The 15,560-nt window shown below is 36.9% G+C and overlaps 1 protein-coding gene and 1 pseudogene across 8 annotated transcripts in view; both read right to left on the bottom strand.

The window, feature by feature from the left end:
* SPAST (spastin) overlaps nucleotides 1-15,560 on the bottom strand; it is a 55,232-nt gene that overhangs the window by 28,822 nt on the left and 10,850 nt on the right. For 2 of the 7 annotated variants that reach the window (XM_082745276.1, XM_082745280.1), the window contains exons 2-4: nucleotides 9,376-9,462; nucleotides 7,949-7,993; nucleotides 7,006-7,089 (exon numbers count right to left, since the gene is read on the bottom strand). In XM_082745276.1, the coding sequence (XP_082601402.1) occupies nucleotides 7,006-7,089; nucleotides 7,949-7,993; nucleotides 9,376-9,462 (216 nt within the window). The remainder of the gene's footprint in view (nucleotides 1-7,005; nucleotides 7,090-7,948; nucleotides 7,994-9,375; nucleotides 9,463-15,560) is intronic. The other 5 variants (XM_082745278.1, XM_082745281.1, XM_082745279.1 and 2 more) reach the window with 3 other exon arrangements.
* On the bottom strand, nucleotides 3,724-4,118 carry LOC309871852 (ATP synthase membrane subunit K, mitochondrial pseudogene; annotated as a pseudogene). Its single transcript has one exon. The product of its transcript is annotated as an ATP synthase membrane subunit K, mitochondrial pseudogene (transcript).

Below are 15,560 nucleotides of genomic sequence, written 5' to 3'. Positions count from 1 at the left end.
ATATCACTATTATCACCAGCAAATATTTTCTGAATGTCTAACATATCCACATCATTATATAGGGAGAACAGCATGGAGACAAAAAAATAAATATGGCTTTTATCATCCAGATGCTTATTAAATATGGTTGGCCACTTACAATACAAATATATTTTTAAAAAAAGATTGTATAGCACAAAAGAAAGTTAAAAAGGCTTTATAGAAAAAGTGGGCTGTGAATTGGCTAGGATCTGAAAAGATAAAAAGAAAGGACACTTGAGGAAAGGAAAACAACACTTAAAAAAATGACACAGTTAAGGGGCGCCTGGGTGGCTCAGTGGGTTAAAGCCTCTGCCTTCGGCTCAGGTCATGATCTCAGGGTCCTGGGATCGAGCCCCGCATCGGGCTCTCTGCTCCTCAGGGGACCTGCTTCCTCCTCTCTCTCTCTCTCTCTGCCTGCCTCTCTGCCTACTTGTGATCTCTGTCTGTCAAATAAATAAATAAAATCATTTTTTAAAAAATGACACAGTTAAAAAAAAACTTTAAGGAATGTCTAAGAAATACTAAGAAATATTCAGCTACATGTTAATGATGTGAGGCAAAAAATAAGGGCTACAGAGCAAAGGGGAATTAGCATGCTTCAGAACAGTAGCATTTACTTAAATACACACATGTGCACACTTGTATACATAAAGGTTATCCCTAAAAAGGATCCAGAGAAACAGAATAGCAGCTGCCTCTGGGGAGGGGAAATGGGTGGCTAGGACACAGTATGAGATGGATACTTTTCATATTTAAACTCTAATAATATTGTAGCATGTCCTTTTATTACCTGTTTCTAAGATTAATCAAAGATTTAAGAGGATTATTTCAACTCTACCTTCACTTTAAATAACAAATCCTCTCAAGATCCAGGTCTCTATGTCTAGCACCTGAAGTCCAAGAGGGCAGCAGTTTGAACTGTCTTGCCCCTGTACATTACTGCTACACTCTCTTTCCTCATTCAAGTCATCCCTACTGCGACTTGACAAACACCCTGCTCTACCACTTACTAGTATGAACTTAACTTGAACCTCAGCGTTCTGAGAATCTCAAAGATTAAATAAAATAATATACAAAGAGTACCTGTTCTGTGCCCCTATTCATAATAGGGGCCCAATGTTTACCATATTTATTTTGTTACAGTAGTCCAAATTTTCATACTGATTCTTTTCTTTGGTACTGGGAAGTCAAGGAATACATGCAAATATGTAGCACATATATACTAACTCTCCTAAACTTTCATTTCTAAGGTCAGACAAGCAGGCGCCATGCTTGGTTTATGGTACAACCACATATGCCTTTGGGACAGGTTAAATAGCAGCTAACCTTTCTGCACAAAGCACAAAGTACTGAACAGCTTTTGTAGCCTAGAACTGGCTGATACAATATACCTTGGAGCTTTTTGTTGTTGTTGCTAGTTAACAGATAGGTCATCTGATTTTTCTCAATGATAATACTCTTCACCATACTGAGAAAGAAACCATTTGTATTGGTAATAGACATAAATTAGAAAAAAAAAAAAAACCCTGATTTATAAATGTCTTCTTTATTAATTAATGCTCTCTTCAATGAAATGTGAGAAAAAGATCATGTGAATATTCATTACATAATGAAAATAAACAAACTAAATCCTTGTTTTTGATAACTAATAACTGAGAATAAAAAGCCACATAAGTTGTTCTAGTGTATAGGATTTAGATTTGTATGTGTGGAAACACATATATAACATATTAGTAGTTATACTGCTAATATGAACCTGCTCCAACTCATTTTTGTTAAAGAAAATAAAGTTAGTTTAATGCTTCCTTTTGCAATCACTAAAGGTTTGTAGATTAATTAATGATTTAAAATAAAACCACCACCTTGCTTCACATGTAATCCCATACAACCATCTGAGTCATCTACTTAAAAGCAAAATCTTACCATATAACTCTTCCATTTAAAACCCTTTAGTAGGGGAGCCTGGGTGGCTCAGTGGGTTAAAGCCTCTGCCTTTGGCTCAGGTCATGATCCCAGGGTTCTGGGATCGAGCCCCGCATCGGGCTCTCTGCTAGGCAGGGAGCCTGCTACCCCCTCTCTCTCTCTGTCTGCCTCTCTGCCTACTTGTGATCTCTATCTGTCAAATACATAAATAAAATCTAAAAAAAAAAAAAAAGTAAAACCTTTTAGTAGCTTCCCATTGGCCACAGATGAATGTTTAAACCTTTTTATATAACATTAAGGCCCTCCATGATCTGCCTACATCTCTTATACATACTAAGCATTCTCAAATTCACTTCTGCACTAGCACCTTTCCCTACCTGCCTTGCCATTTCTTACCCTGAGTTTTGTTCATGCTATAGCTTCTTCTTGAAATGTCTTTTCTCCCAAACATTCTTTAAAGTTTCACCTTTTTAAATCTCCCATTTAGGGTTCACTTCTTTCAGGTATACTTTCCAGACACCTATTTTATCATCCTACAAAATATTTGTACATCTCCCTAAAAATATTCTATCTCCTCTTCAGTGAAGAAGATTTATCTATTCATGTGTCTACCTCCCACAATATATCACGAGCCCCTTAAGAGAGCAACATTATATAGATAGCAACAGTCTATCCATAAATCTGTTTGGTCAACCTTCAAATATAACCATAATCCAACCACTTGTTACAAGTTCTCTTCCTATCACCCTGGTCCAAGCCTCCCACCATTTTTCTCCTAGCTTATTGTAATTCAATAGTGGTCCTATTTACTCTTCTGGCTCTACTCTTGGGAGTCTATTGGCAACGTAATCTTTTTAAAATTTAAGTCAGGGAGTGCTGGGGTGCCTCAGTCACTTGGGTGGCCAACTCTTGATTTTGGCTCAGATTATGATTTTGAGGGTCATGGGACTGAGGCTCATAGGGGGCTCGATGATCAGTCAGGAGTCTGCTTCTCTCTCTTTCCCTTTGCCCCTCCCCTTGCTCGTGCTCTCTCTTTCTCTAAAACAAATAAATCTGTTTAAAAAAACAAACAACCTAAGTCAGATTACATCATTCCTTTCCTAAAAATCCTTATAAATGCTCCCCATTTCACAGATGGTAAAAGCTGAAATCTTTATGGAGGCCGATAAGGCCCTGTGCTTTGTATTGAACCCTCCCTGTCCCATTAGTTCTCTGATCTTATCTCTCCCACACCCTCCTTGCTGGGGCACACTGGCCTCTTTCCTTTTTCTCAAACACACCAGTTATGTTTCCTTAAGGGTTTACATCAGGTCTTCTATCTGGACCAATCTCCTCCCAGATACCTGCCTGGTTAACTCACGTCATCTTTTCAAAGAGGCATATCTGACAATGCTATTTAAAACTACAAGCCCAAACCACCAGCCATCCACTCCTAATCTCCATTACTACGTTTTACTTTTTCTTTTCTTCATGTATTTATCACCTTCCAACATTCTGTATAACTTATTTTTTATGTTTATTCCCTCCTGCCAGTCTTCCCCCTGTTGGAGTAAAAATTCTATGAAGGAGGAATCCTTTTCTATATCCTAAGTGCCTAGAACACGGTAATCGCCCAATAATTTACTGAATTACTAAATAAATTTAATTAATATCCTTGGCACTGTACCTGGTCTAGAGTAAGGACGTAATAAATGAATGTTATATGAAGCTATTTATTTTTTAACAAAAGGGTAACTCCCAGGTATGCTAAAATTATCTTCTTATCTATAAGGTTCATAATTCCAGGTTCATAATTTATTGTACAAATTGAATATGACATGATGAGCTGACAAAAGCTTCTCCAGGCATGGGAACTTAACAGATGAGGTACAAGTTAAAATCTGTTTATGTTGATTTCACAGCTGGTGTTTTTTTAGATCTTAACTTGAAGTATAAGATCATCAAAGCAATGCCTCCATATGTGGCCAGTACACAATTCATTCTACCTGTGAGAGTGTAAGAGATGAAATATTTTTTGATACCAGTGAAATGGAATTGGGCATCAGCTTCTGGACCTGCCATGATTTCAATCTTGCAGAAGACACCAATTCCGCGGGTTGTGTCCTTCAACGTATGCAGGTAGCCTACAGCCGGCCGGAAGAAGCCTCCTCCCCCGCAGTTAAGCTTACAGTTAAGCTTTGTTTGAAGGTTTACGATTGCTAACTTGAGGATATATAATATACAGGAACCTTTTCCATTTTATCAGTCTGTAACCTCTCAAACCAGTCTGTATGGGGAACTCCCCAAATGATTCTCCAAACTAATTAGACAACTGTTGGGTGTGCCATCTCTGAAAAACTCCATTTCTTAACCAACATACAGTACCCATGTACTGGTACTATGCACCTGTACACAGTTCTTTTTTTACTATCTTTACTATCTTTGGTATATATACTTCTAGACTCTGAGTTCTCAGAAGACAGGAATATGTTGATGCCTTCTATTCCACTTCTTTTTTAAAGTAAGATCCTTCAATAGGTATACAGAGTTTTTGAGGATGACAACAGATGACATCCAAAAGATTATTCTTTTAATGCCTAGCTTCACATCATAAATCCTTTTTGTCCTCTCCTTTAATAACACAGATTAAAAAATGACAAAGTTGCATTTAAAGACAAGTCCATAATTAATGAGATGCTTCCAACAATTTATCGTATCACATCTTCAAAAGATAACAACTAGCTACTAATATTCAATTTGAAACATGCTACAAAATGTTCCAAAACCAGTCTTAACCCACATCATATATATGTACATATAGTGAAAGACATTATAGCTAAAACACACAGAAAGTATGAAGTAGAACAATTATTTTACTATAATAACCTCTGATATAATATTTAATTTTATGTGATATGATAATAATCTTCATGTGTGAGTAAGAAGGGAAACACTGTCAGCCACAGAAGCCAGGGGAACACTGCCTTGTCAGCCACCTAAAAACATTAAAGGATTTCTTTTCACCAGTGTGGGGCAAAAAACTTATAAAACACAATGGATCATATAAAAATGAATGAATGAATGAATGAGTATGTAAATACACGATATTTATGTATGAGTGTATAAGTACATTTTTCCGCAAAAGCAAGATAAGGAGAAGAATAAAACCCAGCATTTTTGAGTAGTTACTATGATTAGGTTCCTTTAATAATTTAATGGTCACATATGATGAAATAAATATTATCTATTAGCATATCATAAATGACAAGAAAAAGGTTCAAACATGCTAAATAACTTACCACAAATCACAGAGCAATAAATATATAAGGTCTGTCTATTTACCAATATCTATTTCTATCACATCAAGTTACAGTAGAGAACCATCCAAGAGGGGTGGGTTTTAATTCCACTTTATCTTAGAAGTAGATTGATCTTAGAAAAAATTTTTAAAACTTAAGCATTCAAATAAAAGATGAAAAGCTTCTCTTTATAGACCTATTTCAGCTGATAAATACAGAAAGAATGATAGAATTATGTATGTCACTAGGCATCAGTCATCAACTGCTACTAACATCACAGGATGTCAGAACTACTGACAAACACAACCACCTATGAAGTAGTCTTATTATTAAAAAATAAAAATCAACTTTCAATCCAATCAAGGGTCTATATTCAACTATAAATTTATAGGGAGGACAGAAGAACATATTAAGATATCATGGAGGGGTGCCTGGGTGGCTCAGATGGCTGAATGTCTGCCTTCAGCTCGGGTCATAATCTGCAGGTCTTAGGATCGAGCCCCACATCAGGCTCCCAGCTCAGGGGGGAGTCTGCTTCTCCCCCTCCCTCTGCCTCTCTTCCTGCTCATGTTTTCTCTCTTTCTGTTATCTCTCTGTCTCAAATACATAAAATCTTTAAAAAAAAATATCACGGAGAGGCATAGAGCAAAAAACAGACTGCAGGAAACCACGATGTGTCAAAGATCTGGTTCATCAACAAATAAATTACAAGAAAAAAACAGATGAACTTGTATATTAAAAGAAACATATCATATGAATCTTCTTGAGATTCTGGTGCAAAAAATTATTAGAAAAATAGTAAGAATTATTAAATTTTGAGATATTAACTATACATCATAATACATATCATATACTACATATTATTTGTAAACTATATTTGGACACTGATCGTTTCTTTGGCCATAATTTTTTATTACTATTAAAAGAAATTATTGGTTATACTTTAAATGTGATAATGGCATTTTGGTAATTTTACTTTTTATTTTTATTTTTAAGATTTTATTTGTTTGTCAAAGAGAGAGAGAGAGAGTACACAGGCACTCCCTCAGGCAGAGGGAGAGGCAGAGGGAGAAGCAGGCTCTGCACTGAGCAAGAAGCATGATGTGGGACTTGATCCCAGGACCCTGAGATCATGACCTAAGCTGAAGGCAGGTGCTTAATCGACTGAGTCACCTAGGTGTCCTGGTAATTTTATTTTTAAAGCATCTTTAGCTTTGAGAGATACAATATGAAATGCTTGTAAATGAAATAAAAAGATGTCAAGAATTTGTTTCAATATAATATGGAGTGGGGGTGAGTGGGTAGGGATTTATTGGGGCTGGCAAACTCTTTCTGTAAAAAGCCAGATAGTAAATATTATAATATTTTTTAAAGTTATATATTAAAAGGCTCTGAAGGCTGTATGATCTCTGTATCAACTGCTCAACTCTGTAAGCACTGTAGCATGAAAGCATCCAAACAATAATAGAGGAATGAGTAGCTAGCTGTGTGCCATCTTATAAAAATAGGCAGTGAACTGGGTTTAGTCCATGGGCTGTAATTTGCCAGCCCTTGAGTACAGATAAATCAAGACTGACTATGAGTTGATAATTGTTAGAGCTGAGTGATGGATAATTAATCCATTATACTCTCTCTTGTAGATGTTAGAATTTTCTGTAAGCTAGGAAAAAAACATAGAACACATTTTCAAGATTACTGATCTATTTCCAACTACATGTAAAGTTTCACTGAACAAACATTTCAAAAACATCTTATTCCAGTTATACAATTCATTAATTGATACCTAGAAGTTGTAAACGGTCCTTGGCCATAACCAAATTAGTCATCATTTTAGCTTGAAGGCGTCTAGCTCTTTCACACTGTTCACCTGAAAGAACAAAGAGGAAAAAAATTAACACCTCTGTTTCCCTACTAATATTACTTTAAAATAAAATATTACCCCAACTAATCTCACAGGGAGTCAGTTTTTTTTTTTCTTTTAATTCATTTATTTATTTGAGAGAGACAGAGGAGGGGCAGAGGGAGAAAAGCAGACTCCCGCTGAGTACAAAGACAACATGGGGTTTGATTTCACAACCCTGAGATCATGATCTGAGCTGAAATCAAGAATTGGATGCTTAAGCAACTGAGCCATCCAGGTGCTCTGGGAGTCACAGTCTTTATAAAGTTTAAAAAATTAGTTATAGTTCCTTATGATGGTTTCAGATCTACTGTGGTATTTCATGGGCTTCACATATGATTTCATGGATTTTGAGGTGTATTTTTCCTCCCTACATTAAAAATAAATCTCTGGGGGCGCCTGGATGGCTCAGTGGGTTAAAGCCTCTGCCTTTGGCTCAGGTCATGATCCCAGGGTCCGGGGATTGAGCCCCACATCGGACTCTCTGCTCAGCAGATAGCCTGCTTCCCTCTCTCTCTCTGCCTGCTTCTCTGACTACTTGTGATCTCTGTCAAATGAATAAATAAAATCTTAAAAATAAAATAAAATAAAAAATAAATATATTTCTGAAGTTGAGGGGTGTGTGTGTGTTTCAGAGAGTGAGAGGTGTGGGGGTAGAGGGAGAGAGAGAATCTTAAGCAGATCCACTCCCAGAGCAGAGGCTGAGGCAGGGCTTGACCGCACAGCCCCAAGATCATGACCTGAGCTGAAATCAAGAGTCTGACACTTAACCAACTGAGACACTCAGATGCCCCATGAAATGTGTTTTATAACCAGTACAACTTACTAAAGCTATCGGCCAGGGTGCATTCATACCACAGTATGTCACAGCCTGTGCAAAAACAAATTTGGTCCTGGATGTTAATATTGTGATTACAGCTATCTCTAAATAGGATGAAGACATTACATACAATAAAGTATAAGTCAAATTCCAAGTGGTAAGAAGAGAATACTGTCATAGTTCAACTGATACTGTTTTTCTCCTAGGGGTACAATTAGAGGCATACCTGATTCAATGAGATACTATCTTTCTTATTAACTCATTTTTTTCTAGCTCTGCCTCCATGCAATTGACAAAGAGCAACAAATACATTGTATACATAATACCTAAAAAAAGTCATACTGAAAAAATAATGAAAAGTCTCAAAGGTCTAACCTCCCACGTTGTTCTATTTTGCTCTCTTTTGTGCAGGACATCAGTATAGAGAAGTACTCAAAATAAAAAGGGGAGATAAAAAAAACCTGGCCAATATTAGATACATAGAAAATACTAGAGATTAGCAGATACAAGTAGTAGAGTCAGCCAACCAGACAACAAACATCCACTGAGTGGACGGATCCATAGTGGTAAGATTCTCAGTCTATACAACTTTTTCTTTTGAATCTATTTTAGTTGTGATAAAGTGAAATACTTTAATAGTGGTACCCACATACTACATAATAGTCACAGCATCATATTTAAAAACTCAGGCTCTGAAATCAGATTGCTTGGGCTCAAATCCTGACTTGACCTACCACTTACTAGCTATGAGACTGTAGGCAAGTTACCGCATTTCTTTGTACTTAAGGTTATTTATGTGAAAAGTTAGGATAACAGCAGCAGTCTCAGAGTGTGGGGTTGTGGTGAAGATTAAAAAAGATAAAAGACATGAAACCCAGACAATGATGCTTGGGCACATAGCATGGTGTGCAATAAATGTTACCTATATATTTAAAAATATTATTAGACTCTAATTTTTAATTTTAGGTGATAAGAAAGCAAAGATGACAAATAACCTCTTTGATTTTAAAAAGCCAAAGTGAATCAAAGCAAGACATTTATAGCTCATATTCTAACTTGCAGTCAAGCATTACCCACAAACACAAAAGGGAGTATGATTAAACACTCCTTCCCTTCCTCAACAATGAGGGAAGGACCAGGTTTCAAAAGAGCTAAAAATGAGGCTAAAACATCACCAACAGTGGGTTCAAGGACAACAGAAATAATATATTGGTTTTTATCTGACTGCTACCTGGTGATCAAGTTTAAGCATAGCTGGTTATAATTTCAAATTTAGCACAGGTAATAAAGCATTAACTGTAAATCTATAAATGTCAATAATAACATTTCAAAATCTGTCAAATACTTTTAGTAAGATAGGTGTATCTGAAATTAGGGCAAACATGTGAATATAATTCGGGATGGCTACGAAACAAATGTAAATACAATCTTACCTTGTCCTGTAACTATGACAGCTATTCCTTTCTCTAGTTCTTCAATACCTTTCTTATACCATTCCACAGCTTGCTCCTTTTGTCCTGCTTTAAAATAGAAATAATTATTTGTACATATACTAGACATTATATATTAGAATATACTAAACATTTCCCAGATCTTACTGTTATTGATACATGAAAAAGTGGGTTGTGATCAAGTAAATCTGAGAAATACCACTATACAACTTCTTAGTACCTCTAGCATCCTAATGTACATGTGAATTTCTGAGAGAGAGGTATAGACTTCAGTGTTTCTCAGAATTTTAGGGCTGTGAATCCTTTATTTTGCCATCTCATGGCACTGATGCTTATAACCAGTGAAATACTGTACTATGGAATGAAATTTTAATTAGGAAGAATTTATTTTAAATAAATGGTCTTTAAAATACATACTATTAGAATATACAAACATGATTTCAATAATGAGAAAAAAACACTGTTTAACCCGATTTTACTGAAATCTGATGTAATTTGCTCATTGTTGGGTGCCTCCTTTCTGGAGTGAGTTTTTATTTAACAAATGATTGCATCTTAAAAACCGATACATGAGATTACGAATGTGGCATTTAGAGTCACATTTAGTAACACATCCATTTTCTTTGAAACAAATGACTGGTTTACAACTTTAAAAGGATCTAAAAATACAGCAAATCAAAATGTGTGTAAGAGGGCGCCTGGGTGGCTCAGTGGGTTAAAGCCTCTGCCTTCGGCTCAGGTCATGATCTCAGGGTCCTGGGATCGAGGCCCGAATCGGGCTCTCTGCTCAGCAGGGAGCCTGCTTCCTCCTCTCTCTCTCTGCCTACCTCTCTGCCTACTTGTGATCTCTGTCTGTGAAATAAATAAATAAAAATCTTAAAAAAAAAATGTGTGTAAGATAGCGCTCTCTCTTTTTTTTTAAGACACCTGGGTCGTTCAGTTCGTTAAGCATTGCCTTCATCCATATATACAATGGAATATTACACAGCCATCAGAAAGGATGAATAGCCAAATTCTGTATCAGCATGGATAGGATTGGAGGAGATAATGCTCAGTGAAATAAGTAGAGAAAATCAATTAACATATGGTTTCACTTACTTGTGGAGCATGAGAAGTACCACAGAGGACATTAGGGGATGGAAAGGAAAAGTGAATTGGGTAAATTGGAGGGGAAGATGAACCATGAGAGACTGTGGATTCTGAGAAACAAACTGAAGGTTTTGGAGGGGAAGGGGGTGGGGAGATGGGTGAGCCTGGTGGTGGGTATTAAGGAGGGCACGTATTGCATGGAGCTCTGGGTGTGGTGCATAAACAATGAATCTTGGAACACTGAAAAAATAAAATTAAATTTAAAATAAATAAATAAATAAGTAAAGAAAGAAAGCAAACAAGCATCTGTCTTCAGCTCAGGTCATGATCCTGGGTCCTGGGATCGAGCCCTGCATTGGGCTCCTTGCTCGGGGTGGGGGGGGGGGTGTCTACTTCTCCTCCCTCTCCAGCTCCCCCTGCTTGTGCATGCCCTCTCTCAAACTCTTCAAAATTTTTTTCTTTTAAATAAATTACAATCTAACAGATACAAAAGTTCCTTTTTTGTGCTTCTTCCCATTCCAATGCTCCTCTCCTTTCTCGAAGCCACTACAATACATTCAGTGAATATCTTTCTAGTAACTGTTTTTCTATCGTTCCTATTATATTTGCATAGTTTCATTTTAAAATTTTATATTGCTTTTGAGATCTATGTTGGTATATAGAGATCTAGTTCATTCACTTTTACTTTCATGTCGTATCCTTTATCATCCTACAATTTATTCAACTATTTTTCTATTAAAATATATTTAGGTTGTTTCCAGTTTCTCATTATTTCAAATAATGCTGCAATGAACATGCTTATACCTGTCCTCTTATGTACATGTGCCAAATTTTCTAGGGTATATGTTTAAGAGGTAGAGTTAATAAGCCATAGTTCATTTCCATTCACTAGAAATGAACAAATTACTTTTTGAGGGTGCTTGTATCAACTTCCACTCCTAATAGCAGAGTATGACAGTTCTTACTGGCAACATCCAAACCAATGTTTTAAGGAGTTTTAGTACATTACTGTAGGCAAATTAAATGACTGATTACATGGGGCACCTGGATGGCTCTGTGGGTTAAGCATCTGACTCTTATTAATTTCAGCTCAAGTCATGATCTTGGGGTAATAAGATTGAGCCCCATACTGGGTTCTGGGCTGAGAATGGAGCCTACTTAAGATTCTCTCTTACCCTCTCCCTCTGATTCTCCCCATTCTGCTCGAGTGTGAGCATGTGCATGCACACATGCACGCACACTACTCATTCTAAAAATAAATAAATAAATAAATAAATAAAGTCACATGCTTAATAATGACTCAATTACCTAACATTCTTTGATAGGAGGTCGTTGACTTGCTACATCAGTTGAATCTCACAAATCAGTATGATGGTAGAAAATGCCTAAGTAATTCTCACAAGACTTGTAAGTACAAAACTGCTGGCGAAAGGACAGACATACAGGTCAGTAGAACAGAAGAGAAAATCCAGAAATAGACCCACACATGTAACACTGATTGACTTTGACAAAGATGACAAGGTATTTCCTTGAAGAAAGAATAGCCTTTAAAAAAAAAAAAAACAATGCTAAAATCATTGCCAAGGCATGCCTTGGTGGCTTTGTCATTAAGCACCTGCCTTCAGCTCAGGTCATGATCCCAGTGTTCTGGGATTGGGCCCCAAGTTGGGCTCCATGCAAATGATGCTAGAATGATGACCGTCCATATCCAAAACAAAAACAAAAACTTCAACACAGAAAAAATTTGAAGTGGACCACACACCTAAATATAAAACCTAAAACTATATAACTTATAGAAGAAAATAAGACAAAATTCTTCACGATCTTGGCTTAGGCAGAGATTCACAACATAAAAATCACAAACCTTAAAAGGATATAACTGATAAACTAGACTTCATTAAAATTAAAAGCTCCTGCTCTTCAAAAGACAGAGTTAGATAATGAAAACACAAGCCACAGACTGACTGGAAGGAAATATCTCAAAAACAATATGTCTAATAAAGGACATGTAACCAGAATATATAAAGAACTCTTACAATACAATGATTTAAAAAAAGCAAATAATCCATTAAAAAACAGTGGGCAAAAGACTGGATAATGTATACTTTATCAAAGAGAGACAAATGGCAAATAAGTATAAGAAAAGATGTTCAACATCATTTGTTGTTAGGGAACTACAAATTAAAATCACAAGATATCACTAAGTACTTAATTTAAAATTGAAAAACAAGATATCAACTATACTAAAAAAATTGTTTTTAAAGATTTTATTTATTTTTTTGACAGACAAAGATCACAAGTAGGCAGAGAAGCAGGCAGAGAGACCGGAAGGGAAGCAGGATCCCTGCCAAGCAGAGAGCCCGGATGCGGGGCTCAATCCCAGGACCCTGAGATCATGACCTGAGCCGAAGGCAGAGGCTTTAAGCCACTGAATCACCGAGGTGCCCCTACACTAACAATTTTTTAAAGCACCTAAAATTATAAGACAAAATATAAATACACCTCACATATGTTTCCAAGTGTAAATACAAAACTGTATAGCCACATTGGGAAAGAGTTTGGTAGCTGCTTATGAAATTAACATATATTTCCCATATGACAAAGCAATCCCTTCTTCTATGTATTTACCCAAAGAAATGAAAACATAAAAGACCAGTATATGAATGTTTACGGTGCTTTATTCCTAACAGCTAAAAACTGGAAACAACCCAGATATCCATCATTTAGTGAAGGGATTAACAAACTGTGGCACATCCATACACAGAATATTACTCACGATAAAAAGGAACAAACTACTGGTAAATGCAGGAACATGGGTAATCTCAAAAACATTATAAATGAAAGAAGCAAGACACAAAAGGCTACACATACTGTATGATTCTATTTACACAAAACTCAGTGAAGACAACACTATAGGGACAGATCAGATCAGTGACTGCCAAGAGCTAATGGGAAGGCAAGGGGACTGATTACAAGGGAGCACAAAGGAGCTTCTGGGGTGATAAAACATTCAGTGTATCAGTTGTTGTCATAGTTACCCAACTGTTTGCCAAACTCACTGAACTACAAACTCCTAAAAAGGTAAAATTTCACTGTATGTAAAATATACCTCAATAAATCTGACTCTTCAAAAGTGCAATACTCCCAACATTTATGTATAAGGATTTTCACTATGGCTTGGAATATAACATCAGAACTACAATTTTCATTATAAGAGTAAAATTAGACTACGAGACAAAAGGCAGAAAATTCTTTTTAAAACCTCTGTTTGAGAGGCGCCTGGGTGGCTCAGTGGGTTAAGCCTCTGCCTTGGGCTCAGGTCATGATCCCAGCGTCCTGGGATCGAGCCCCATATCGGGCTCTCTGCTCAGAGTGGAGCCTGCTTGTGATCTCTCTGTCAAATAAATAAATAAAATATTAAAAAAACAACAACAACATCTGTTTGAAGGGATCAAAGAATTTTTTAACTAAACTATGGCAGAAAAATCAAATCTTCCAATGGTCTCCAGGACATAAAAGGCCCTCAAGATACTTTACAGTTCTTAGTTTCCCATACACATTTCTCTTCCCTCTATAGCCCCAACTAACACTCAAACTCAACCAACCAGACTATATTAAATAAAAAGAAGATTGGGGTGGCAGAAATTTCCATTCACTGTTACACTTGAAATTATTAGCTAATAATTTAGTGGACTATATAATCTAAGGCAAACAATGGCCCAAAGGTCAAATATTGTCAGCCATCTGTTTTTGTACATAAAACTTAACTTGGCGGGGGGCGCACCTTGACAGGGGGTGCACCTCAGTCAGTTAAGCATCCAACTCCTGATTTTAGCTCAGGTCATGATCTCAGGGTCCTGAGACTGAACCCTGTGTCGGGCTCTGCGCTCAGCACTGAGTCTGCCTGGCATTCTTTCCAAATTCCTCTTCTTCCCCCTCTGATCCCCTGCTCCCCGCTCATGCATCTGCTCTAAAAAAAACAAACAAACAAAAAAAAACTCTTAAAAAAAAAATTGGAGAAAGGAGAACCCTCCTACCCGTTACTGGGAATGCAAGCTGGTGCAGCCACTCTGGATAACAGCATGGAGGTTCCTCAAAAAGGTGAAAATAGAGCTGCTCTACAACCCAGCAATCTCACTACTGGGTATTTACCCTAAAGATGCAAATGTAGTGATCTGAAGGGGCACGTGCACCTGAATATTTATAGCAGCAATGTCCACAATAGCCAAACTATGAAAAGAACTTATATGTCCCTCAACAGATGAATAAAGATGTGGTATATATACACAATGGAATAGTATGCAGCCATCAAGAAACCCCCAAATCTTGCCATTTGCCATGACGTGGATGGAACTAGAGGGTATTATGCTGAGCAAAATAAGTCAATCAGAGAAAAGACAGTTATATGATTATTGATATGAAGAATTTGAGAGGCAGGGGTGGGGTGTCGTGGTGGGCAGGGAGGGGAAAAATTGAAACAAGATGGGATCGGGAGGGAGACAAACCATAAGAGACTCTTAATCTCAAGCAACAAACCGAGGGTTGCTGGGGGTGATGGGGAAGGGAAAGGGTGGCTGCGTGATGGACATTGGGGAGGGTATGTGCTATGGTGGCTGTGAATTGTTTAAGACTGATTCACGGACCTGTGACCCCTAAAGCAAATAATACATTATATGTTAATAAAAAACTTACTAGATCACGCCTACTATATGAGAGTTTTGAATGTTCAGAGATCTTAAAATATTGTGACAGAGAGCTTAAAATATTTGCTAAATGGCTCAATAAAAAAACCAAACCCAACACAAAAAGTGACAAAGGACTTAGGCATTTTTCAAAAAAAAACACAGAAATGACCAATAAGTAAGTGAAAAAACATTCACCACCGCAAATCATTACAGAAATGCAAATCAAAACCATGATAAGGCAGCGCTTCACATCCATCAGGAAGACTATTATTTAAAAAACCCTGAAACTAACAAATGTAGAAAAATTGGAAAAGCTTGTGCACTGGCATAGGAATGTACAAATGGTACAAGTGATGTGGAAATACTTCTCAGTCCCTCAAAAAATTAAACAGG

Source organism: Mustela nivalis, assembly GCF_964662115.1.
Source record: "Mustela nivalis genome assembly, chromosome: 8".
In the NCBI taxonomy this organism is placed as follows: Eukaryota; Metazoa; Chordata; class Mammalia; order Carnivora; family Mustelidae; genus Mustela; species Mustela nivalis.
Note: the sequence above shows the minus strand (reverse complement) of the source record. Positions and strands in the feature narration are given on the sequence as shown.